We start from the raw sequence: 25732 nt of genomic DNA, 5'->3' as shown, positions 1-25732 counted from the left end.
GTAATAAAATTCGGGTACGTTGCAATTTATACCATGTTAGAAGGATGCAGTTCCTTTGGAAAGGACCTTATTTCCCCATTGACTTATAATTATAGATGTACTTAATTCCATCCCTGGTTTATTTTTATTGATAACATTAGTACTTTAGCTTAAAGTATCTCTTTTCCTTGTATGTCAAGTAGTTAATGACCTGTAAATGAACTCTTAAATATGCTAAGGAAGCTCATTATTTAAGGTAATTATTTAGCAAAGCAATGATCCTTTGGTTATGCAAATTACTGACGTTAAATTATAAATTTGCAAGTATCCAGTTTTATGGTTCATCCTTGGCCCTGAAGACGACTTTCTGACTCAAGTGTTGCTGGATCCAATATTAAGATGAGTAACAGGAAGATGAAAATACATAATTCAAGGGTGACAGAGTAGATGTTACCTGCATCTAGGGATTCCTCCATTTCCTGCAGATGATGGAGCTGGAGCTGGTGATGATGATGATGTTAGCTTTGGCTTGTCATATTCCCCCTGCTGGGTATTATTTAGATTTATGAATATATTATGTGCCAACTATAAGACATAGTTTTGGCTTTAACATTGCTTTATTTGAAGAGTACTTTCATCAGATGGACATTTATAATTTACTGCTTTTGTGTGCTTACTAAGTGCCAAACACTTACTAGGTGCTAGAAATAATCTGTGCTTGGTGGCATGGAGGAGGGGTGACCAGGGAAAAAGCGGCAGGCGAATCAATACACCTTTCACGGTGTCCTAAGTGAGATGGATGAATGATAGTCAGATATATGAGAAGATTTATAACCATCTGGTCCAAATTGGGAGTGCAAGGGAAGGTTTTAAAGGAAGTGAAAAGAAGCTTAAGGGCCAAGAGGAGTAGAAATTGGAGACAGGGAGTGAGGCTGGGCAGAGAGAAGAAGCAAGTGAGAGGAGGTGACTAACCAGGGCTGTTCTCTGGACTGCAAATCATTCAGTGTGGTTCCAAAGCTCTGTGTAAGGATCACAGCGGTAGTGGGGGAAAATGAGGCTGGAAAGGGAAGAGGGAAACAAGGGCCAGAGGTTCTATTTTGCTGAGCCATAAATTGGGAGACATTAAAGGATTTTTAGGTAAGGGTTTATAAAATCAGATTTGCATTTTAGGAAGATCACATTAATCTCAGCGTTATGAAAGGGGGTCAAGCTAGCTGTGATGTAAAAACAGCCTATTAATAGGAGCCTATTTGGTAGGGACCAAAGTTTAGGAGGGTCTTCTGTGTGCTGAGTTAACCTTTTAGTTGTTACATCTGGGCATGTCAGACTCAAGACAGTATCTCTTTGCTAACACACAGACCTAAGATTCACAATCTTAACAGTCAGGAGGCTGTACTTCTATGTGCAAGTCTCTTCTGGGGAGAGGACCCCAGATTCAGTCAAGGGGAATCATTGGAAGATACTGATGTAACCCACATAAAAGTTAACAAAAGAAGTCATAGGAGAGATGAAGAAAATTGGACACACTCAGGACACAAAGAGGAATTAAAGTGACCTGGCTACTGGTTATTTGAAACAGATCATGAAAAATTTCTCATTCCCATCTGCAAAAACCATTAAAGAGTTGCCTATAACTAATTTCTGGAAAACATATTCATTACACATTAATAATCCATTTATGATGTAGATGTAAGATTAACAATGTTTGAAAATTTGCCTTTTTGAAATAACGCTAGCTAAAATCATGGTTATTCTCTTCCAGATCTCAGTATTTAGCAGGCCTGCTTTCATAGGAGGAGGATGAGGTGTGTTCACAACCACGTTCCCTTGTGCTCCAGAATACTCCTCATCCTCATGTCCCTGCACTTGGCTAAATACATGCTTTTAGGCTTCTCAGCGGTGTAGACAGCACTGCCAGGTCAGTTCTCTCTTTCCTGAATACTAAAAGGAATAGGAGAATTTTAATTGATTTCTAATACAAAGTCTGGGGAAAATCATTCTCCATTTATATTATCTCTAACATATAAACTGGGCCTCTTGTTCCTCATTTACTGCTTTTACCTAAATCCTCTCCATCTCTTCTAAACATTTTTTTTTTCTCAGTTCCTCCTCTCCAGGCCTTTGTACCTGTCAAAATTACTAAAACTGACTTCCAACATGTCTTGCTTTTTGCCTCTCTCTGAAATCCTTTGGAACCCAGCTGCCAGCATGCTTCCAAAACTCCACCTTCATGATGTCACTCACCCAGGTGCTGACAACGATTTTTCCATTGCCAATTACATCAACTTCCCGATTTTCCAGAAGAAAACCACACCCAGCCTGTACCATGGTATCAAACGACTCCTTGATGGAACTCTTCAAGACAACCAGATCAAACCCTTCACCGACTCTTCCCATTAGCCTGTTGTAATTCTTACATTTTCTAACCATTTTGCCAAACTGGGATCTCGAAAGTAATAAACATGGTTTATTAGAAAGAGACCAAAGATGAGCTTCAGAACTCCCCACCCTCAGTTTGGAGCCTAGTGATCCTTTGGGCAACATGTTTAACTTCTCATCTATAAGAGAGAGATACCTACTAACAGGTTTCACAGAGTTATGTTGATGGGAAAACGAGACATTCTGTGTGAAAGTACTTTCTGAACTATTAAATGCTACGTAAAGCAAATCCTATCTAATCAAAAATTTCTCTTATCTGAAATTCAAGAATACATGATTTTTAAACTATGCATATATTTGGAATCTTTGAAAATTTCAGTTTTCTGTACAAGTTACAAGTCTCTATCATTTGAAATAAGTAAAAAGAGGGACCTGGAAGTTGGGAACAAAAATAGAGACCAGATGCTCAATTCCTCAGTGGCTTTCTGGAAAAAAAAAAACAACAACAAAAAAAACAACAAAAAAAAACCCCCAGCCTGTTATCTTTTTAGTTAACTGGGAATGTAAAACTACGATCTTGCTGGCTCTATTCCTATGAGGGGAAATGTCATTTTTGGTCAGAGGGAATGACAACTCCAGGAGTCAGTAAGATGGAGCCGTGAAGTCAAAAAGGTAATCATTAAAAATGTGGTTGAAAAAAAAAAAAAGACTCAGTAAGTAAGTGCTTTCTAATACATGTATTTTCTGCAACAAAGCAAAAGCAAACCATTGTGACTTTGGTGCAAAAAGACTGAAAAGTGGTGAATAAGTAAATGGAAATTAGTAACACTATTTATTAACACTAATTTAAGGATTAAGTGTCCTTTTAACAAAGGATTAAAGGATCAAAATGTCATTTGGATTGCAGTTTTAATTTCAATGAATGTCGAAATATTGATGAAGTTTTGTAGGTTTATTCAAAACTCTTTTTTTTTTTTTTTTTTTTTTTTTTTTTCCTAGAGCCGCTCCCACAGCATATGAAGGTTCCCAGGCTAGGGGTCCAATAGGAGCTGTGGCCGCCGGCCTATGCCAGAGCCACAGCAATGTGGGATCTGAGCCACGTCTGTGACCTACACCACAGCTCACGGCAACGCCAGATCTTTAACCCACTGAGCAAGGCCAGGGTTCGAACCGGCAACCTCATGGTTCCTAGTCGGATTCGTTAACCACTGAGCCATGACGGGAACTCATATTCAAGACTCTTTCATCTGTAAGACCACTTCTGTCCTGTGCCAATTTTCCTTCCACTTTCGTTTAAAGACCTTATCCTCAGATTGGGGACAGTCTAGTAAGTGTCCTGCTGATGGCCATGCTCTATTCCTTATACTGACCGTCAAAATGCATACTAGACTCTAGGAGTTCTCGTTGTGGCTCAGTGGTTAACAAATCCCGACTAGGAACCATGAGATTATGGGTTCGATTCCTGGCCTTGCTCAGTGGGTTAAAGATCTGGCGTTGCCGTGAGCTGTGGTGTAGGTCGCAGACGCGGCTTGGATCCCGTGTTGCTGTGGCTGTGGCATAGGCTGGTGGCTATAGCTCTGATTAGGCCCCTAGCCTGGGAACCTCTATATGCCTCGGGTGCAGCCCTAGAAAAGACAAAAAGACTAAAAGAAAGAAAAAAAAAAGCGTACTAGACTCTAACAAGTATTTCTAGAGTAACTGACATCAACTCTAAAAAATGAAAGTTTGTTATCTATGATATCTCAGCTATAAATGTAACATGAGTAACATTATTTTATTGATGACAAGCATATAAACTTAGCTCCTCATAAATACTTACTATTAATGTGTTTAGAGAACTATATCTATTTATGGACCAATGTCTTAGTCAATGAAATGTCTTATAAAAAGTAGTGCTTTACAAAACATTTTCCAATCATTCATCAAGTCAGAAATGCTTAGAAAATTCAGGACAGTTCATTTGAAGTGCTCCATTTGATATTAGGCTAAAGGGGCTTATAAATAGAGCGTACATACAAAATGTGCAAAAAGTCTTTTGTTTCAATACTGTATTTCTTGATAGAACTTGAAATTAAAATGGTACTCACATGACCAATTCAATCTATTGCAACTACTTGGGGACTGTTGACAAGCAGAGTGTTTTATTTTATTCCCTCTTATTATAAAAGTTTTTTTTTTTTTTTTTTTTTTTAATGAAAAGGGCAACATCATTTTAAGAGTTTGCTGAGAACATCAAAGATCTAGTCCCAAAAGTAAGATTCATCGTGAGGAGTATGTAAGGCCTAACCGGGTTTTCAAAATAGTGCCCACATATACCGTACTTGTTGAACAAATTCAGATTTATTGAAAGTCAACATTTACATTGGCTACAATGTTAGAACTATTACAAAGCTGGATAAAAGAGGCTTAAGTAGCAATAGAAAGCAAGTGCAATAAAAAGTGAATAGAGAAAATATTTGGCCTTAGTGATCTTTTGGCAGTATTTACATTATGTACATATTGTTAAATATTTATAATAACTCTAAGGCACCAAAGGCTAAATAGCAGGTTGCAATACTATTTTTGTGCACAAAAGTCAAGAAATTTATTGTAAAGAAGGCTGTTATATGTAAAGAAACATAGGCATATCTTAATGTTTACATAAAGGAGCGGCTGCATTTTTTAAAAATCTTGAATGATACATTAAATATTGGGCAGATTGAGGAAATTATTTTTAGGACATTAAATTATGTTGACTATGTAAATAAGCACTATGTTTTACTGACTGGCGGGTAAATGTGTAATGCAATCTATTCTTCAACACAGCTTTTTCACACTCATGGATATGTTTTGTCTAAAAACTACTTGAAATTCCTCTGAACTACAAAAACTTATCCTAATATATCACAGTGTATACAAAATCCTCAAGAAAAAATTACTGGGTATTAATATACATCAAATTTATATATAACGTGACAACAATTTATCAGGCATTCAATGCCGGAATATTCGAATATTGGTTCTGCCATTCTGGTATAGCAGTTGGGTATTTTAATCCTTTAACTGTTGAGGGTGGGCAATTCTTTTTGGCTTTAAGGTGAATGGACATAGAATTGGCCCATGTAGAAAACCAGTTCTAAAGGGAAGTAATTCTTTTCAAACTTTGCAACTTGAAACCTCTTCACATAACTCACTGGCTGATAACTATGCTATTTATCACTAGTGAGTGAAATGTTCCCATTACTCTATTGTCAAGAGGCAACTGACAATCTAGATCCAGCATGATCTTGACTGTTGAATTATTCGATGACTCCTATTTGTAAAATTTTATTTGATCCTTAAACTGGAAACTCAATTTATTTTAACCAACAGTCTATCATTTGTCTTGAGGTAGTGTTATAATGAAGAATTCTGCAGGTCAACAGAATAATATCATAATATTTTTTAAATATGCTTCAAGTGTCACCATGAAAGCCATATATTTAAGTGGTAGATGGTCCAAGATTGAAAGGCCCTTCCTAACATATTAAACACTATCTGATGAAGTCATCCAGACTTTAACAAGGATGATGAGGTTTCCCTTAGAACTTTCTGAAACCCCAGGCTCTAAGGCAAGTTATGGTATTATGGTATAAAGTACTGCTAAAATTCTTTCAGTGATAATAAAGATTCATAGATTATATATATTAAAAGTTTCCTTGCTTTTAGCAAAGGGGAAAAATCATTGAGGAATTTCTTTTCTAAATTTTTCAGTGAGAAATATTCATTCTTAGCATTAACGATAGTTTGGGTTAGCTTCTTATATCCCATAGTCTTTGATAATGAATTGAAGGATGTGGCACTCTTATATTTAAACTTTAAATTTCAAGACCCCCTCTAAATCCAACATCTGACTGAAATTTGCTGAGCAATAAAATAAAAAACATTTCAACATAATGCAATCTAAGGCACCAAAAGTATCTTACCTTAAAGTATTCTATAGAACGAGGTTATATATATGTTATTACTGTTTTCTCTTCTTAAATGTTCAATCATTTTCTTATCTTTTTAAATACAGTGGACAATGGAAGAGGACAAATTATTCAAAGTGAAATTACAAATCAGTAATTCATGAAAAAAAGTAGGACTAATAAATTAAGGTTCTTCCCTTGTTTTAAGAATGAAAATAAATGACTGCCTTTGTTCAGTGGGTTAATATTAAGTAGTAATGGCTATACAATTAATATAAATAACTATTACAAAGCATCAGCGAACAGACTTCAAATGATTATGTAAGTACAATACAGTATCACATATTTGGAATCTTTAAATATATCAAAAGATAGTATCTTAACTGGGTGACTGAATCAAGGCATTATAATAATGTTTACACTTCCAAATTTTAAGGACCTCCTTGGATTTTGGAAGCATGATATCCATTTAGTAATGAATACTGAAATTAGATTCTTTAGAAATAAAGATAAGCATCAGTAAACTATAGTATCCCCAACATTGCAAGTCCAATGATAAGACTGAAAGAATATACTTAGAATATTAAGTAAAAAGGCTTAGATAAAAAGGCTCTGATAATTTTTCAAAACAAACGAAAATCTGTCATTTGGCACTGCAAAAGCATTCAGTTATCATTAGAAGACATCTTATTATCATAAACAATGTCTACTATCTGTACTATTTAGAGGGTATTAAAATTATCAACTACCTTCCTTGCTCTGATAGATGAATCTATTTTTATTTTAAGCTGACAGTAAAAATTTGTATTGTGAAGGTTTGTCTCCCCTAAATAGTCTTCCTTGAGTCCTCTAAGCTCCCCTTCCAGTTCAGATTCTAATACATACTCCTCACAGATCACTCAACTGTTAAGGAAACGCTTAGTGGCTTAGTGGTTTTTCAGTTATGCTTGGAGGCACTAAAGAGAATTTTTGGAGGTGTCCCAATGGTCCTAGTGGCCAAAGAGGTGGAGTTTCAAGATTTCAATTTCCAAATCTTGCTATTTATTACAGCCTCATATTTATATCATACACCTATGCATGTCCCACAAAATGACTGTGAAAAAGTAAATTTTTTTTTGCTTTAAAATGTTTTAAAAAACACAAAGGGATTCAGAAGCCTTGGGGAATCTTGGTGGAAAGAAGCAGTTCTCTTGTCCTAAGTGAAGTTTTTCAAATATCTGGTCACACAACACTAACTAAGGTACTGAACCTTGGTCCTACCATACATAGCAGTATTAACCTCAGTCTGGTCTTGAGTTCAGAGGCACAAGTCAAAACAGATCAATGTTTTAAGTGAATCCTATCACTATGATTAATATCCTAACCACTTCAAGTCTATTTTTTGCAGAAATAAGTGGCACATCAATTATTTACAACATAAGAAAACAGACGATTCGTAAATACTTCCTAAATAGCAATCCTTAATGGTGTATGACCTTTGTTCTCACCTTTTATACCAAAAGAAATAAGCACAGAATTTATAACATGATACTTGCAAATGAGTATACATTTTAGTTTTTTTTCTTTCTAAATAAATTAGAATCAGATATGAGCCTTGATTCAGGGTTTGAATAAAGTGGCAGACTTGCTAATTAAACTGCCCTCACGAATGGCCTTATTCCAAAAGCATCATGTAGGCAAATAAATACTGTCAATTAAAACTTGTAATGAGTGAGAACTTTAGGACCTAAAGAAACAGAAATGATTTTGATGAGCACATGACTCTTGAAAGGAGAATGCTGAGAGCTGATGTTATTGTTCTCTATAAACTCGTGTTCTTTTAATATAAAAGAAAACGTCAAAGTTTGTCTTCTTTCTCAATATGAAAAAAATAAGCAGTGGTATTAGATGAAAAAATATAAAAATTCCGGTGTTGTATAAATAAATGTAAAAAATGTTCCCTTGTAAGAAATAAAAATATATATACTATTTAAATTCTGAGGACATTCTTTTAAACACATGATCACTTGAATATAGATTTAGTCCCGTGGGGCATCTATGTTCCCCCAATTATAACGTTATAAAGAGTTGAATTTTAACTGAAGGGAAAATTCTTTAAACAAATAGAAACTTTTTGCAAATATTTTCAGTGAATGAACGGTGGTGAATTTGGCTCATATCTTGGTTTATGTCCAGATCTTCCTGCCTACTGAATATTATTTTCTTTTCATTGAATGATATTAGAGTTGTGGAGCTGCGCTATCTCTGTTGTTAAAATACATATATGTGTACATATACACATATATGCACAATCACACATTTCGATGCATGAATCTACAGATATATTACATACTCTTGGGCAAAGCACTGCATCTAAGAACTAATTGTTTTGTATAAGGAAAAACAACAGATTAGGAGACATCCCTCCCCCAAACATTTTAATGTTCATATCACTAATTATATAGCACATCTGAATGTGCAAACATTATACTTATTGCAAAGTATCATATAGATTTAGACGCCATTATAAAATGTTCTCAATTCTATTTTTGGACCCTAAAATGTCAGTATATAATACCAAATTTCCAATTAAAGAGTTTAATATAAAAATATCAGCACAAAACTGTTTTTTCAATCTGTTTATTGTGTGAGCAACCCAAACTTCAGTTTAAGTGCTGTTGTAATTTTATTACTAGATTCCATAACCCTACAATTGGTAAATTTTATACCATTTTAGGCATTTAATGAGATACTTAGAAATACTAAGAAAAAAATCAGTATTCAAAGGGTTAATTTTGTTTATAATAACAATAAATTATTTTATCATCTTCTTCAGTTCAAAATCCAGCTTTGAACCCGAGGAAGGCTTTCAAATCATGTTAATTAAATGGTGGTCCTTTAACCAGTAGCAGTTTGATTACCAATTACTCGAAGGATCTCTTTGTGAATGCCTCCTTCTTGTGTGTTAATATTTGTGTCTCCCACTTGGCCATCTTCATAGCTAAAACACACAACACAGAAACAAAACATTCAAAAACATCCAAAAAAGCATTTAAAACAGCTTAGAAATGCTTTTCGATACCTAAAATAGACTGCAAAGGGATCAAGAGCAAAAGAGTTATTTCTTGGTTGTATTTAATAATATACTCACATTACTGAACACAGAAAAGCTCGCATTCCTAAACACATGATTATTCTGCGTCATACGCTAATGTGTCTCTTCCTTTTAAAGTCTGACTTTTTAAACTCCACAGAAAGCACTGCCTGAGATTCAGGAAGCACCCTAGTGTCTTTGGCCTTGAAAACATTCCCTCCAGCAGTTGTTATACGAAGAACATACCAACTTCAGTTATGTATTCCTTTGGTTCTGGATTTCATTTTACACACACACACACTCTCTGTCTCTCTCTCTCTTATTCTTTTCCATTATAGTTTAATTAAAGATATTGAATATAGTTCCCTGTGCTATATAGTAAATCCTTCTTGTTTATCTAGTTTATACATGGTGGTGTGCATCTGTCAATCCCATATCCCAATTTATCCAGTTCTGGACTTCACTCCTGCTTCAATCATTTCTTTATTCTCTGATCAGTGACACTCAGAAAATTCACTTCATTTTCTACCACTGCTTCTTTGCCATGCCTGTCTTCTAATTATTATTCTGTTCTGATCGGTGCTGCATTTTTCTTCTTATCACAGGGTTGAGGTATTTCTTATCACAGGGTTGAGGGTATAAACCCTGTGCTTATTTATGTTGGTACATCCTATAAGAATGCAAGTCTGCTAAGTTTAGCTAAGCCACAGAAGTGAAAATATAACATTAAAGGACAGCCATTACTAAGTTCTTCAGAAAGAAATAATTATTACAGATGATAATTCATTTCCTCAAATAAACTTACTTGGGCCCTAAGAATTCCCCAAGAATGAATTTTTGAGCTTCCACAATAATATTCAGAGTAGAATAGGTTATGAATTAATGTTAGTTCCTAAAAAAGACTTCAAGACAGAAGCTTTAGAGAAGTGGTAATTACTCCAAAACAGATAACCAGGGATGTGGGTACAGTGTCTCAAAGATTAATATGTGCCACTGTCTTTTCCTCACCACACTTAAATTCTCCTGAAATAGCACAATACAAAAAATGAAGCAGATGACATATAGCAATGAGAACTTAGGTTCTTACATAATCAACTGCTTATAAACCTAGTGATAACTGCATTTGTTATTAAGTTTAAACTTGGTTAATTCTTACCATGCAAACACACACACACACACACACACACACACACACACACACACACACACACACACACAAGGCCCCCAGTGGTAAAACAGTATTGTAAAAAAAAAAGAATGGGATATGTGGTACGACGTCTAGTTATAAATAATTTTTTAGGAGATCAAACAGTACGTGCTCTGCTAAGAACTAGAGAATGCGTAAAGTGAAATGCTTTAGAATTATCCAGATCTAATCAGGCATTTTATAGCAAACTATTTAAAGATTTACTTTATTGGACACATAAAATACGTTAGCCTGTTTTTTTTTATAAATCATTGGACTTAGGGTAAGATAAGCCATGCATAATTCTGAGCCAAGGCTGGGGTAGCAACCTGGTTTGAAGGCTGGGTCCAAAGGAGATAATGGCATTTGGCTAAGCCAACTGGGCTAGCTCCTCTAGGATGTAGGCTATGGAGAGGAAGAGACTGACAAAAAAAAACATGGAGCAGACCCAAAGAAAATCATACTATTTGGAAAGAAGTGGGAAGAGTGGCAGGTCTTAGAACTGTTTTGGTTCTTTTCTTTTTCTTTTTTTTTTTTTTTTTTAAGGGCTGCACTTGTGGCCTATGGAGGTTCCCAGGCCAGGGATCAAATCAGAGCTACAGCTGCTGGCCACAGCCACAGCCACAGCAACTGCGGGACCTGAGCCGCCATGTCTGTGACCTACACCACAGCTCATGGCAACACTGGATCCTTAACCCACTGAGTGAGGCCAGGGATCAAACCCGCAACCTCATGGTTCCTAGTTGGATTTGTTTCCAATAAGCCACGACGGGAACTCCTATTTTGCTTCTTGAAGGCTTCCCAATTTCAGATACCAGTCCACATGTATCTCCATCCTAAATTTCCTAACTGGTGCCTTTTATGTGTCCTATCTGTACGGCACTTTGGATATAGTCAACGCACCTTCTATGTTCTCTATACTTTGGACGTAACACTAAATAAGATATCATCAGCTTAATGGACACCCAGCCTATATACTACCATCTCTATTCTTCAATTTAAAGTTGATCTTGATTAAGATTTGCCTGTAATACATTATAACTTTTATCTTTTTTCCCCTCAACCCACTGAAATAATTGTTTAGATCTTACTATCCTTCTGAAAAGTACTGACAACGGTTGTCCATGGCCCCCTAGCTGATGAATTCAGGAGTCTGGCTCTGCTATCTCTGTGCCATGTGATGCAGTTGACTACTTTTTTCTTGAAGCTATATCCTCTCTTCACTCCCCAGCTGGCTTTTGATTATTCATTCAACCCCTTGCATTGCATGCTCTTCCCTGCCCTCACATCCCAGTGCTGGTCCTACCCACAATGCCATCTTCAGTGTTCTCTCTTCTCACAATATGCAAACTCACTTTACTTTAGTCTCTCCCATTGCTATAACTGTCACCCACATGCTGATTCTAAAACTGCATCTCCAACCCTCACATCTTTCCCCAACTGTAATTTTCCGAAAGAAATCACAAAGGTGGTATATTCAAAACTGAAGTTAGAGTTCTCGTTGTGGTTCAGTGGTTAACGAATTCAACTGGGAACCATGAAGACACGGGTTCAATCCCTGGCCTTGCTCATTAGGTTAAGGATCTGGCGTTGCCATGAGCTGTGGTGTAGGCTGCAGACATAGCTGGGATCCCAAGTTGCAGTGGCTGTGGCATAGGCCTGCAGCTGTAGCTCTGATTCAGCCCCTCGCTTGGGAACTTCCATATGCTATGGGTGTGGCCCTAAAAAGACAAAACAAAAAAATGAACTTAATTTACCCCAAAACTGCGCTTTTCGACTCCATCAATATCTCAATTTTCAGTACCCTCATCCACCCATTCTACCAAAAAGAAAATATCAGACATTCTTTGTTATTTCATGTGCCCAAGTCCGGTAAGTCCTCAAGTTACCCTGCCTCCATTTTCCTCGTTACTCCCATTTGCATCTTCTCTCCACCTGGCGCCATCACCTTCATTTAGACCTTCATTGTCATTCATCTAAACAAGTACTTTTCAAGTTGCAGGTTGTGTACAGTGAGCAGCAGGCTTTGAAATTAATTTACCTTGTTCAGGCTAGTATTTTTCAATGAAATTAGAATACAGCAGGACAGACAGCATTGGACTGCAGCACACAAAGTAAGGTTGTTCTTTCCTAAGCCACAATGTCAAGTACATCTCTTTTCACAGTGAGAAATGCTGACCTAGACTACTGTAATAACATTAAAACTAGTCTATCTCTACACTTACCCCCACCAACCCTCCTACCAGACTATTCTCTGCCCTGCTATAGTGATGCAAATGGTCTTCACTTCCCTTGCAGAACAAAATCCGGTGTCACTGGCACAGGCATACATGGGTCCTTTATAACTGAAGCCTAAACTTCCTCTCTGGTCATGACCCATCACTCCTTTCTCACTCTATTTCTCGAATGAAAGGGTTTGCCATTCCCAAATATACATTCATCGGCATGTATAAGAATGTGAAGTTAATGGACAGGAGAGGAGACTCACATTCTTTCAATGAACTATAATAATTTATAGAAATAGCATAAAGGGAGGAGAGAACAGAGAGCAAGAGTGAGAGATTGAGACTGAAAGTATTTAAGAAAAATGCTTATTTTCCCAATGTCCCTGAGGCCCTCAGGAAAGCACAATAGCTTGGTTGGAGGGATAAAATCAGCCAAGGGCCAAAGTCATTTGGGTGTCTTAAGCTATGAAGCATATGTAATGATAAAAGAAAAACCAACTACCATTTGATCTGGGCAACCAGCAAGGCTTAGATACATGCATTACTAATGGTACTAGGAAATTTATTACAATATAGCACAAAGAATATTTTGCAGCTATTTATCAGTATTACAAACACTAGGTTGTTAATGTAACACTGAAGTTAACTTATGTCTAGGAAACAACAAAATTAAAAAAAATAGAGCAAAAATGCTATCAGTAGGGAAATGATACACTTGACTAAAGAAAGAAAAATGAAACCATCTAAAAGAAGACAAAAATTACTTATGTTTCCAGGAGTATAAAAGATTACTAAACTTTTAATAAAAATAAACCAATTTGCTTTAAAAGCTGAGAGAGAGAGAAAATAAGACAACAGATGGAATTTAGCTATCTGGAACTCTCTTGAGTATGGAAGGAAATTTCGTGGACAAAAACTTGAATGTATTGACAAGCTTTATTTTCAAACTGATTATGGCAGTTTTTGTGACAATTTTAAGATTGGTACACATAAGTTTATTTCTGACTCCCTAAATCTGGCAGCCAGAAATAATAGCACTGTTTCTCATTAGCAAGAGAGAAAATTCACTGTGAACTGAATGATATCCAGCACTTCTCCAAAGTTCTTGTAAGAAATCTGATGCTGTAAGTGCACTGTCTACTTCATAGCCCATGTATAAATCTTTTCATTAGGTTAGAACATTCGGTCTTTTGTCATTGCTCTCATTCAATATGTATTAAGTATTTCTGCACAAGATGTAAGATTCCCAAACACAGACTGAATTTGCATTTCACTCAGGGAGATAACTGAGTTATGCAAATAACTGTAAGGACAAGGAGGCCTGGTGATACAAAGAAAGGACAAGCAAAATTCAGAGCCAGGACAGATACCCTGTCTGACTGGGACGTCAGGAAGGGTCCCATGGGAAAGACTATATAGTGAAGCTTTGAAAGATGGGCTAAAGGCTGAGCTAGTGAGAAGGCCAAGCATTTGGAGTGACTGAGCAAAGGCACAGTAGTGGAGAAAACGATTCCAAGCTTTTTTCAAGAGACCGCTTGGATAACAATTTTACTTCATCAGTGGCTTGCCTGGGTAATTGAAGTAAAGTCAAATGGGCTCTGTGTTACAGGATGCCATGTGTTTATTTGCTAATAAGTGTATGAGCAGGGAATATTCAAAACTCTCCTTTTGAAAAATTAATGTGGTATAAAGTGTATGATCTTACTAAGCACAGGTAACTCTAAGTGGGGGTATATCATGGGTGACTGTCTCTACCTTTGCTTACCTTTGATTTTAGTTTCTTTACACTGAATAGGTATCACTAGTGTCAATAATAGTAATGTTTAAAAAAATCTGGCATTGTAAAAAATAGATTAGGAGCAATGAAGAAACCATAAGCATGGAGAATAACTGCTAATCTTTTGGTGTACTCTGGGGGAGAGAATGATACACATGGAAACAAAGGTATTTATAGAAGAAAACTGTGAGAGGATGTACTTGGGAGCTAATGATTCCAGTGAGCAAGGAAAGGGAAATTGAAAACTACGGCTCAGGTTTCAAGTCTCTTTGATGTGTAAAATGACTGCATAGAGTTAGAAAGGTGCGAAATTGGCTAGGGGATTTAGCAATAATGGGTTCCACTTTGTACAGAATGATATTAAGGTATTAGTGGACTTTTGGAGAGGAAAAATCCAGCAAGTACTTATAATATGGGCATTTCATTCATTCCTATGTACCTGCCAAGCACTGTGCTAGGTACATAATCACAAATACGTCACATAGTCCCTGACCTCAAGAGGCATACAAAGTAATGAGAAGACAAGACATAGGAAAGAATAAGTAATGAGATCCTGCTGTATGGCACAGGGAACTCCATGTAGTCATTTGCAATGGAACATGATGGAGCATAATGTGAGAAAAAGAATGTGTGTGTGTGTGTGTGTGTGTGTGTGTGTGTGTGTGTGTGTGTGTAAAGTGTTTCTGCACAAGATGTAAGATTCCCAAACATGGATGGAATTTGCATTTTGCCATACAACAGAAAACCGTCAGAACACTGTAAACCAACTATAATGGAAAAAATAAAAATCATTAAAAAAAATAATAAAATTGTTACCAAATTTTTAGCCCATAAAAAAGAAAGAATAATCTAATAATAAAAAACATGCTCAGGGTTATTATATAGTAACAAATAGGAGCAGCACAAAGGCACCGAGGGAAGTTTCTGGGAGGAGGACACACACTAAGATTTAAAAGAAAAGTGGGAATTAGATAAGAAAAAATCTGAGGAAAGAGAACAGAAGAGAGAATCCAAGCTTAATGGAGAAAGAAAAGAACAAAAGCGTGGAGCCTGGAGATGCCACTATACAGTTCAGGTTGTAAAGTGTAACGTCCTGGGGTAAGAAAGAGGGAGCAATGAGAAACGGTGAGCACGCAGCTGGGGGCTGGATCTCCAGGACCTGCAATGCAGTGGCACTGAAGGATGAACAAAGCACCGAGGAGGCAGGTGGTTCCCTTTGTAAGAAGAGACTGGACTTCATCTTTTAAGTGGGAAGCAGTTACCAAAGAGTTTTAAGCAGGGGAGTGATGAGGCAGTTTCAACCTTGGAAACAGATCTGGGTTAGAGACAGAGAAATTGGATTTATTATTGACTGGGGATAAAGCAAAGTTCCCCGATTGTATCAGCTTGATGTCACACGGCTTATGTCACTGAGCCATGACTGAATGTCCTGTCGGCTAACTTCATAAATAAGCTGTCTCCTTGCTCAGTTTCCATCCAAACACGGTGTATCTTTTGAAAAATCATGATGCAATATATCTCTTATTTCATGTTATAACCTTGATACAGTACTTCTTTTATAAATTTTTCTTGTAGCTAAATTTTGACTTAAAACCCATATGTATTCCAAAATATTTTCCTTTTTGCTCCCATTTTTTGTTCATTTGTTAAACATTTACTGACAAGCAATGGTGCCTCAGGTGCCATGCAAGGTAATGCAGGACACACAGGACAGTAAAAAACCAAGAGGAGGAGTCTGCCCTTTAGAAGTTCACAGCCTCATGGAAGAGGCAGATACAATGAATAAACTGAATTTTAAATGGAAGTTTGGCACTGACCTGTGGGAACACCAGAAGGAAAGTTTAATTTTGATTTAGGAGCTTCATGGAAGAGGCGGTATTTGAGCTCAACGTTAAAAATAAAATAGACTTTGCAGAGGAAGGCCTCTTTAGCACTGAGATTGGCTTGACTCAAAACCCTGAAAATACCCCATGTCTCTTTTCTGAGAAGGGTCTGTTTTATTTGGTCCTTTCTGCTCTTACATTTCTGAATTTCTTGAAATGTTCTAAGAAATATATACCTTAAATCTAGGTAACAGAGAAAAAGATGGAAACAGTTCATTCGCAGATCTGCCTGCTTTCAATCAAAGAACCACAAAAGCATTAAATGTGTAGATTGTCACCAGATAAGCAAGATGTGAAAATGTGGTGGTTCTTACTTAGCCTTTCCGTGGTGCTAAACAGCTGAGGGAGAAGATATACCCCCATCTCTAAACGCTTTCACCACAGCAGTTTGGGTGCAGGGGCCACTGTATCAGGGAGTGCTCAGGCACTAAGATACACCTAATCTGATAACCTGCCAAATCATCAATTACCTCCTCTTGGGTTTTATTATTTACTCCTATTTATAGACAATAACAATGGTAAGTTTTCCTCTCTAGCTTCAAAATTCCTACTCACTGTGAAAAATAAACATTTTTGTCGTACATGACTACAGCACAATAGGTCTGTCTGGTTTTCAGAGCCCCCGTCTGAGCTCAACTTCTGGCCCTTTTAAAAATGGCTGCCGTATATTAGATTCTAGATATAAGGGGTTAATAGATGCAAACTACTGCCTTTGGAATGGATGAGCAATGATATCCTGCTGTATGGCACTGGTGGAACTGTATCTAGTCACTTATGATGGAGCACGATGGAGGAAACCATGAGAAAAAGAGTGTATACACGTATGTGTGATGGGGTCTCTTTGCTGTATTGTAGGAAATTGACAGAACACTGTAAACCAGCTATAACGGAAAAAATAAAACTCATTTAAAAAAAAATGTCTGCCTTATTTCTACATGTTGACCTTAGTGTCTTTGCACTCAGGTGTCTCAAGGCCAATAACAGAATCAAACTTTAGCAACAACTCCAAGACACTCAAAATTGGCTGGAATCTGTTCTTAACATCTGAATGATTACATTTTGCCTGAAGCATTTATATTTAAGTTTATGCATTTTTGGAATTCTCTAACATTTTTTCAAACTTCTTCTTCTCTCTTTTCTTCCCTAAAGGATATCTTCTTTTAAATTTTACTTTTAGTTTTTTCTGATACCCTATTCCCTCAAATTTCCCCCATTTTTTCTCTGTTATTTACTTGTGGGGAAGAATGTGATTAGGCTATTGCATGACTATTTCATTATCTCCTTCACTCTGGAAATCAGATTAGCATAGAATTTATTATAATTTTTAATATTTTCACTTAATATCAGATAAAAAAAGGAGGCCTCATTAATTTATATCTTAGTCATCAGGCCAAGCATCTAACTCTAGGTCATGATGTGTTAAAAAAAATAAAATACGAAGAGAAACCGAATTTCTGATTATGGCATGTTTATGATAACTCATTTCTTATCAATTTATTCTTTTCCTAGATGTTACCACTCACTGGGGAGGAACATCACTAGTGGAACTCTGTGATCACATCCCTTATAAAGAAACTGATGGTTGTAATTAGAATGTACATTAGTAAGTGAATGGATTCTCCTTTTGATGTGTTTTGAATCTTATCAATTTTCCTTAATTAGTCCCTTCTCTCCTGAGGAAGCAGGGAAAAAGGATGAAATCTCATCTGTGTTTATAAAGAAATGAAAATCATTACCTTAACAGAATGTTTTCCTTTGTAGTATTCGGGAAATATCTGAGTGTACTGAAAGTATCTACTCTCTTCCTCAGATGTTTTTTTCCCCCCTCATCTTTTTCTTATGAAATATAGAAATTCTTCTCTCCAGTCAACACACACATACGCACACCCACACACATATCTCTACCGATTTAGTTTATGTATAATTTATGTAAAACTGCAAAGAAATAATACTGGAAATGTTTACTGCCTATGTCCATATCTAAAGTTGTTTATTTAGCTCAACAAATTTGAATTTTAGCAAGATGCTAAAAGGAGCAGAGTGATATCAGGCTAAGAAAAGGACTCTGGAGTTACTTTTTCATCAAAATCTCTAGGTCACTCAATGAAATAACTTTGTAATTGGAGATATCTTTTGGAAGGTTGATCCTCTAACAATAAGAGCCAAAATGAGCAAGAAACAAGGGAAAACATATTTAATGAGTGCCTTTCAATGGAGACCTGCACTGTGCTACAACTTAATCTGAATCATAACCTTAAAAACCTAGGAGCCTACAGAGCCACAAGGCACCCCTCTCTACCTTGCCTTCTGCCCTAGGAGATGTGTATGCTTGGTCAGTATGCCCACTTTGTCCTCTAGTTCTGGTAGAGTTTGTCCAGTAAGGCATCTCAGCAGAGCACTGGCGGGAAGGTCAGGTCAAAGTTTTGTTTGGTTCCAGCCCCACCAGGACCCCTGAACTGAAGGTCATGACTCCTTTCAAAGCTGCTGAACTAGAAAAGGCTATGCTACCAGGTTCTGATAACTGCTTCCTGTTCTAGTGTTTTTGGACCTGAGGATGTTTAAGAGCTCTGGTGCTACTAGATCCTGCTTCCTACACTAGACCTATGATTTCCCTAGAACCACACTTTTGTACTTAATCTAATTGTGAATGACAGAAATTACATGTTTCTCATGTGCCTGTGGTTTCCTGTTGGGATTCTAACTGACCCAGGTTTATTGTAACTACTGATAAAGCTTAGCGAGGTTACTCAGCTTGGCTAACGTCACCTCACTAATAACTGGTGAGGCTGTACACAAGTGGCCTGGTCACAAGCAGTGGGGCTCTTTACACAATATTCACTGCCGCCTCACCGTTAAGCATGAAATCTATAGCTGTGTATATGTCTCATACTGTATGCAATCTATGCATTAATAGGTATCATAAATACAAAAGATATACAAATATATAACATATAAATCTGTATGATAAGAAAGTCATAGTTTTCAGCTGATCCAAAAGAAAACGAGACAGTTCGTAACATTTTCATTGTGAGGAGTCTGTCAATGAGCTCATAGATCAACTGCTGCCGGCATAGGATGCTACAGCTACACTACATATTGAAGGAATCATGATACAGTCATTTTGATACAGCTTATAAAACAAGTCAGTGCACCTTTCCAGCTTCTCTTTAGAAAATGGCATAAAAGTACAAAGCAGATATGCTAAGCTCTTCCTTGAGGTCCTTTCTATGACAGGACCGCGGAGGAGGAAGAAACAAGCTTGGGGAAAAGACAGAGTTAAGCAAGCATGGGCAAACGTCAGACAGACAGGAACTGCACTCATTTATTTAGGGATGAAAAATAATGCTACTGAATTTTAATGCAGCTCTTATGCTATAGCTCTGTCAAAAAATCTACATTAACATGCCCTGAATTGCCAGCCTGTATTCTATGGGATGAGATCAAAGTTTGATAGGAATAAGACTTTCTCATCATTGTTTTCCTCTTTCCCCATTCTAACATTTCTAAAGTCTATAAAGAATAAATGTGTATATTTATATGTGTGTATATATCTATGTAGATACATATAAGATCCATATGTACGTATATTTACACTTACACACACGTATACATACATACACACAGACAATGGTTAAAGGGACCATATTTTTCTTCAGTTCTTCTAAGTTAACAGCATGTAAATATGACTAGTTTTTTAAAGCTTATTAAAATTAAAAAAAAGGACATGAAGTTGAGAAAATACTTGTCGGTTATATTTTGGCAGCTAAAGCGACCAAATAATAATGCAGTTACTACTTCCTCATTTACGGAGAAGACAGAAACATGAATTTGAGCCTTTACACTTACACGAAAAAGAATCGTGTGCAGACATGATCAGTATTTGGGACAACCCATATCTCTCCATGTTTGTGCAGGTCAGGTGAGGTGATCACTGTAAGTGGAAGACAAAATGAAGAACTATTTTATTCTAAGTTACTTTGTTCCTTCTCTTAGAAATCTAAGAGCAAAAAAAAAAAAAAAAGCATTAACAAATTAACATAGAAAAAACTCTTAACCTTATTAAACTCTCAAGAAATGTAAATAAAAATAGTGGCATGCCAGGTAACAATTTTACTTCTGGAACATGATTAGTGTAACACTAGGAAGGAAATCACTTGTGTATTTCAGTGGTGACTTGGGAAACTACGAAGAAAGCAACTTAGCATCCTCTATGACTATCAAAACTTTAAACAGTTAACAGTGGCTACAGAAATTTCCAACCCAAGGAGAAGAAACAAGCTTTTAGTCAAAGTCAGATTTTAAAGCAAGAACAAAGGAAAGGATAAGATTTTGCAAATTGCTTATCAATTTTTTGTCCTAAGTTCCAAACAGAAGAATAATTTCAGTGAAAGAACAAGAAAGATCTGTCGGGTTTTCTCCTCAGCACTTGGTGTATCTTTTCAGATTTTTCATGGTATTATACATTCAGAAACCAGCATAAAGAGGAAGGGGGCATATGAACAAAAGAGGTAAGCAATACCTAATCAGAAATAGAGAATGACCATTTTGAAATCTCTACCAAGAATAAAATATACTACTGTTCACATTCTCGCCAATTCTACTCCTTGGTTTTAACCTTTAGATCTCTTCTGGCCCCTTTTTCCATTGTTCCCTTAGAGATGGCCATAAGGAATAAAGCTTTCACTAGTTCATTATGTGTATTCTGTAAACATACTTAAATTCTTAAATACAGATTAGATAGAGAATGAACTCTACAAGGCTTGTAAAACTTTCAACTTACCTTCACATAAGGCTATGCATTTTAAGTTACGGCTTTGCAGGAACTGCGACTGCTGTCCTTTTTTCTGTGACTAATTCCAAAAGAATTTAAAGATTAGGGTGAAAATGGGACAACCAGTCAAGTGAAAAAAAAAAAAAAAAAGATCATTAAAAAATAATAGTCACCAGGATAGCTCCAGAGTTTTAAAAAAAGGGCCTGTCTCGACTAGCTGCTATATCCTTGAATACTGTCTAATGTCAAGCTGTATTTGTTATATCATTTAATATCTGTACAATATTCATAAGTAAGTCACTTTCAAGTTAAGAGAACTAAAAAATGCTAAAGTTCAATAGCCTCACCACCGAGAATTAATACTCAAGTTTCTTTGGAAACCTAGCATCTTTGTTTTGAGGGAAACAAAATTAAAGTCACAGGATCTTTTCAAACATTAAAATCAATTATTCCAAATCATCTAACTAGCCAAAACCAACCCATTTGTATGACGTCATGAAGCCAGAGAGGTTTCATAAACATCTCATGTAGAAAATCTGGAATTTTGTTTTTCTTTTTAATTATTAGATTAGCTATACTCTTTTTTAAAAATATAAAGTCACATTATTCATCAGATGGATATTAATTTGTCCAGAAGGCTTGTTTTCTCTGAAACAACAAGGGATTTGTGCTTGCTCCTCTCTATGCCTGGAATACTTTCTCTCCCACATGGCTTGTACACTCATCACCTATAGGTTTTTCCTCTAATAGAACCTTCCCATAGTGTTCTTTCCTGACCGTTGCATTGAACATTTATTCTAGTTCCATCTTCCATCACAGAGCATTCAACAAAACCATTCAAACACCCTGATTTTTCTCCCTAAGATTTACAACCATTTAGCATTCTTTCCATCTAAATATATATTTGATTTATTTAGATCCACTCATAGAATGCAGGCTCCAAGACGATTTGTCTATTTTTTTAATTTTTATTTTATTTTATTTCTTTAGGGCCGCACCTGCAGCATATGGACACTTCTGGGCTAGGGGCTGAATAGGAGCTGCAGATGCCGGCCTACACCACAGCCACAGCCAAGGCCAGATCCTTGACCCACTGAGCAAGGCCGGAGATCGAACCCGCATATTCATGTATGCTAGTTGGATTCACAGACCGCTGAGCCACAGCAGGGACTCTGGATTTGTCCATTTTTTATTATAACTGTAGCCCAACTCCTAGGAGATCTCCAACATCATAGCATGAGCTCTAAGTACTTGCTGAATATCTACTGAATAAAGGCATTTGGGTCATTACATTTTAGGGTGACTTTTGTTCCTGTATGAATAATGACCACTTAAAATAACTCTTCAGACTTCAAAAGCCTAAATATTTATTGAAGTCCTGCTGGCTATGGGAGCTAGAGTTCACTCATCAGAGGCAGTCACTCAAGTTGCTACAACACCTGTGACGCATTGCTGTTTTTACTGCTTGAAGCCGGCTCATCCTTGGCTGACACCTTCTGCTTCTTGTTCATCCCTAAAACATCAGCAAAATAATAATTTAGGAATAAAACCTTACGATGCAGCTCAAAATACAATCCATCTACACTGCAAGGTCCCACTTTAAGCAAAAGCTTGACAGCATCAGGCCACAGGCAATGGTCATGATGGGCTCCCAGAAGGAGCAGCTGCTGTGCCAGGGGTGGGGTGGGGGTCAGGGGGTGGGCAAGGGCAGTGGAAAGTCAGTGGGGTTTGGAAGTCCTGGTCAAGTCACAAAGGACAAAATACAATTTTTGTTTTTCTTTGCAGATTGAAAACAATGATGCAAGGTGTCTCATGTTTAAAATCAACATAATTTGAATATTCTTAAAATTGGATTTTTTTTTTCTTTCTACAGCCACACCTATGGCATATGGAAACCCCAGGCTAGGGATCGAACTGGAGCTGCAGCTGCAGGCCTATGCTACAGCCATGCTGGACCTCAGCCTGCATCTGAGATCTAGCAAGGTGCTAGATCTTTAACCCACTGGGGGAGGCCAGGGATCAAACTCGCATCCTCATGGACACTATGTCAGGTGCTTAATGCGCTGAGCCACAATGGGAACTCCAGAACTGGATTTTAAAAGGCTTTTAGGACCTAATTTTCATTCTTACTCTCTGGTGAGTAGAAGAAGATAAGGGGTGAGAAATATGAAAAATTACATAAAAATATACTACAACTTCATGAATTGTTGATACATGTTCAATTCCTGTAGAATTTACTATTCCTTCTAAAAAGGAAAACTGCATAAATCCTTTTAGTCTATGATACTCACAAGTCTTACCTTACTCTAATGCCTTGACTTTTTACTATGAAATATTTTAGACAGAACTAAAATTCATATCTGCTTTAGAATAGGTAGAATTGTAGCTATACTTTATTTAAAAATACTCATCTACCATCCTAAAGTTGAGAAGCCTATTTATTTGTTGCTGTTTTACTAAAAGGCTTAATGAGAATGGGCAAAGGTGATAGATCACATTGCAAATGGTGAGGATGTAAGCATTTTCCAAGTCAGACATCCCCCAAAAGGTGCAGAGGTGGTGGTGTCAAGTTGAGGAACAGGCTTAGGATTTCAGAGGGAAAGGCAAAGGCTATCATGGGCAGAGAGACTGTTCTAATCTCCACTTCCTAGACCCACAGCACTCAAAACCAAGTAGGGAGCTATTTCATCTCACTGAAGAGGTTCTTACTTTTTTTCCACATCAAGGACACTTAAAAAATTGGATGAACACTATCTATGGTCCCTCTTCCCAGACAAATGAACATTCATACCGACAAGCTTTACATTCACTTATGTCCCCTACAAACCCGCCCATGAACCCATGTACGGAGTCTGTGCACCAGCATAAGCAGCAGAAAATCACAGTACTTGATGATTTGTTGTGTTTTCCTTGTCTATGTTGAGGTGGTACTTATTTATTTAAACTGGTTTTATATGAGGTTTTTTTTAAATTGTGTTCTGTCTTAATAAGATTTAGAGTCTGATCTATGCTGATTCTAACTGTCTTCTCCAATGAGCTACACTATTTTGTTTTCTATACCATCTTCTTCTTCTGGTATTTATTTTCCTGGTGTTATTTTGATGTACCGTATATTTAGAGGTCATTATTTCTTAACAATATGCTTTCCTACAATGTGACTCTGCTACTCTTTCATCAGGAGATGGAGTCTAACTCCCCAGCCTCTGAACATGGAGGGGCTTGGGACTGCTTTGATCAACACTGTAGGAAGGAAGTGGCGCCAGGCGATTTCTGAGGCTGATTCAGAACAGGTACAGAGTCCACCTGGTGCTCCTAGGACACATGCTCTGGAAAAGGTCAGGGTGGAACACTAAGAGACCACTTGTGGCTGAAAGAGCATGAACTTGGGCAAAGAACTTTGACAGGTAAGCCTGGTTTACAGTTCCCCAGGCATTAGACCTAAGCATCCCTTTCCCTAATATGAGGTATCAGGCACTATGTGAAGACATCTCCTGAGGTTGTTTATTGGAATCACATAACCACACACACACACACACATAAGCAAAATCAACTACATATGCAGAAGCCTATAAAAGCATTTAAAAGTCTGAAGGGAAATACACTAAACACTGAGGATGCAGGAAAGAAGGAAAGGTTTTCATTTATTTTTTATACAACTCTGTGTAGTTTCAATTTCTTTACAATGAAGAATTGCTTTATATTTTAACAGAAGAAGTTATTGTTCTAAAAAAAAATCACTCTGTTCATTGTGAAATACTCCAAAATTTTTTAAAGTGCAAAGAAAAAACCACCCCAAATTTGACTCTCTAAAGATTAAAAATCCTAAAGATTTGGTAATCATTCTTTCCATATTTTGAACTCATGAAACTCCTCCTCAGCATGTTTTCAATTTACTTATAAATGTTTTTTTCAATCTCAGTAAAATATCAACAAGAAGTTGCCAATAAGAGGATGGTTTGGAGGGTGTTTTTCTAGTCCTAAGTTTTCCATACTGCCTAAAACTTCTTTACGAGATATAGAATAATCCAAAGATAAGAAGTTGGCATGACACAGAATTGCAATCAATGAGAGTCGGTTAATTTGTACATAAAGTTTTCTGTGTGCTATATAATGTTTTGCACATGTTCTATTATGAATATTTACTGCAGACAGAATAAATATAGAAACTATTGAAAGAGAAGTAAAATTAATTTTGCAACTGATAAAACATATACTCTATCTTATACACTTGAGGAAGTATTATAAATTCATCTTGACTTGTGAGCTTTTTTTTTTTTTTTTTTTACTTCTGGCATTTATCAAATTACTTTAGTAAAAATGTAACAAATACGCTTCATTCATCTGATGACAAATTGTGCCTGCAATATACAACAATAAAAACAATTAATAAATTTGAGGTTAGAAAAGAAACACATGCTTACCTGAGTAACCAAATGATATGCTTGACATTGGACTAAGATAGATCCCACTCCCATACATTGCACCGTGGAGCTAGAATGGGAGGAAGTGGGAGGTGAAGCGGTCAGGCAA

The 25732-nt window shown here is 36.7% G+C and overlaps 1 protein-coding gene across 2 annotated transcripts in view; it reads right to left on the bottom strand.

Moving 5' to 3' along the window:
- Positions 1-4679: 4679 nt before the first annotated feature.
- Positions 4680-25732, bottom strand: part of PARP8 (poly(ADP-ribose) polymerase family member 8) — a 180546-nt gene continuing 159493 nt past the window's right edge. For both annotated transcript variants that reach the window (XM_003133932.6, XM_085002221.1), the window contains 5 exons: positions 25624-25693; positions 22642-22715; positions 21212-21281; positions 20278-20362; positions 4680-9267 (listed from right to left, as the gene is read on the bottom strand). In XM_003133932.6, coding sequence (XP_003133980.2) covers positions 9165-9267; positions 20278-20362; positions 21212-21281; positions 22642-22715; positions 25624-25693 — 402 coding nt within the window. In that variant the 3' untranslated portion in view covers positions 4680-9164. The remainder of the gene's footprint in view (positions 9268-20277; positions 20363-21211; positions 21282-22641; positions 22716-25623; positions 25694-25732) is intronic.

Source organism: Sus scrofa, chromosome 16 (genome assembly GCF_054392235.1).
Source record: "Sus scrofa isolate SSC_HxYL_T2T_F1_AM1 chromosome 16, Sscrofa_HxYL_maternal_Yorkshire_Landrace_v2.0, whole genome shotgun sequence".
Classification (NCBI taxonomy): domain Eukaryota; kingdom Metazoa; phylum Chordata; class Mammalia; order Artiodactyla; family Suidae; genus Sus; species Sus scrofa.
The sequence above is the reverse complement of the archived record's forward strand: the minus strand, read 5'-3'. Positions and strand labels throughout refer to the sequence as shown.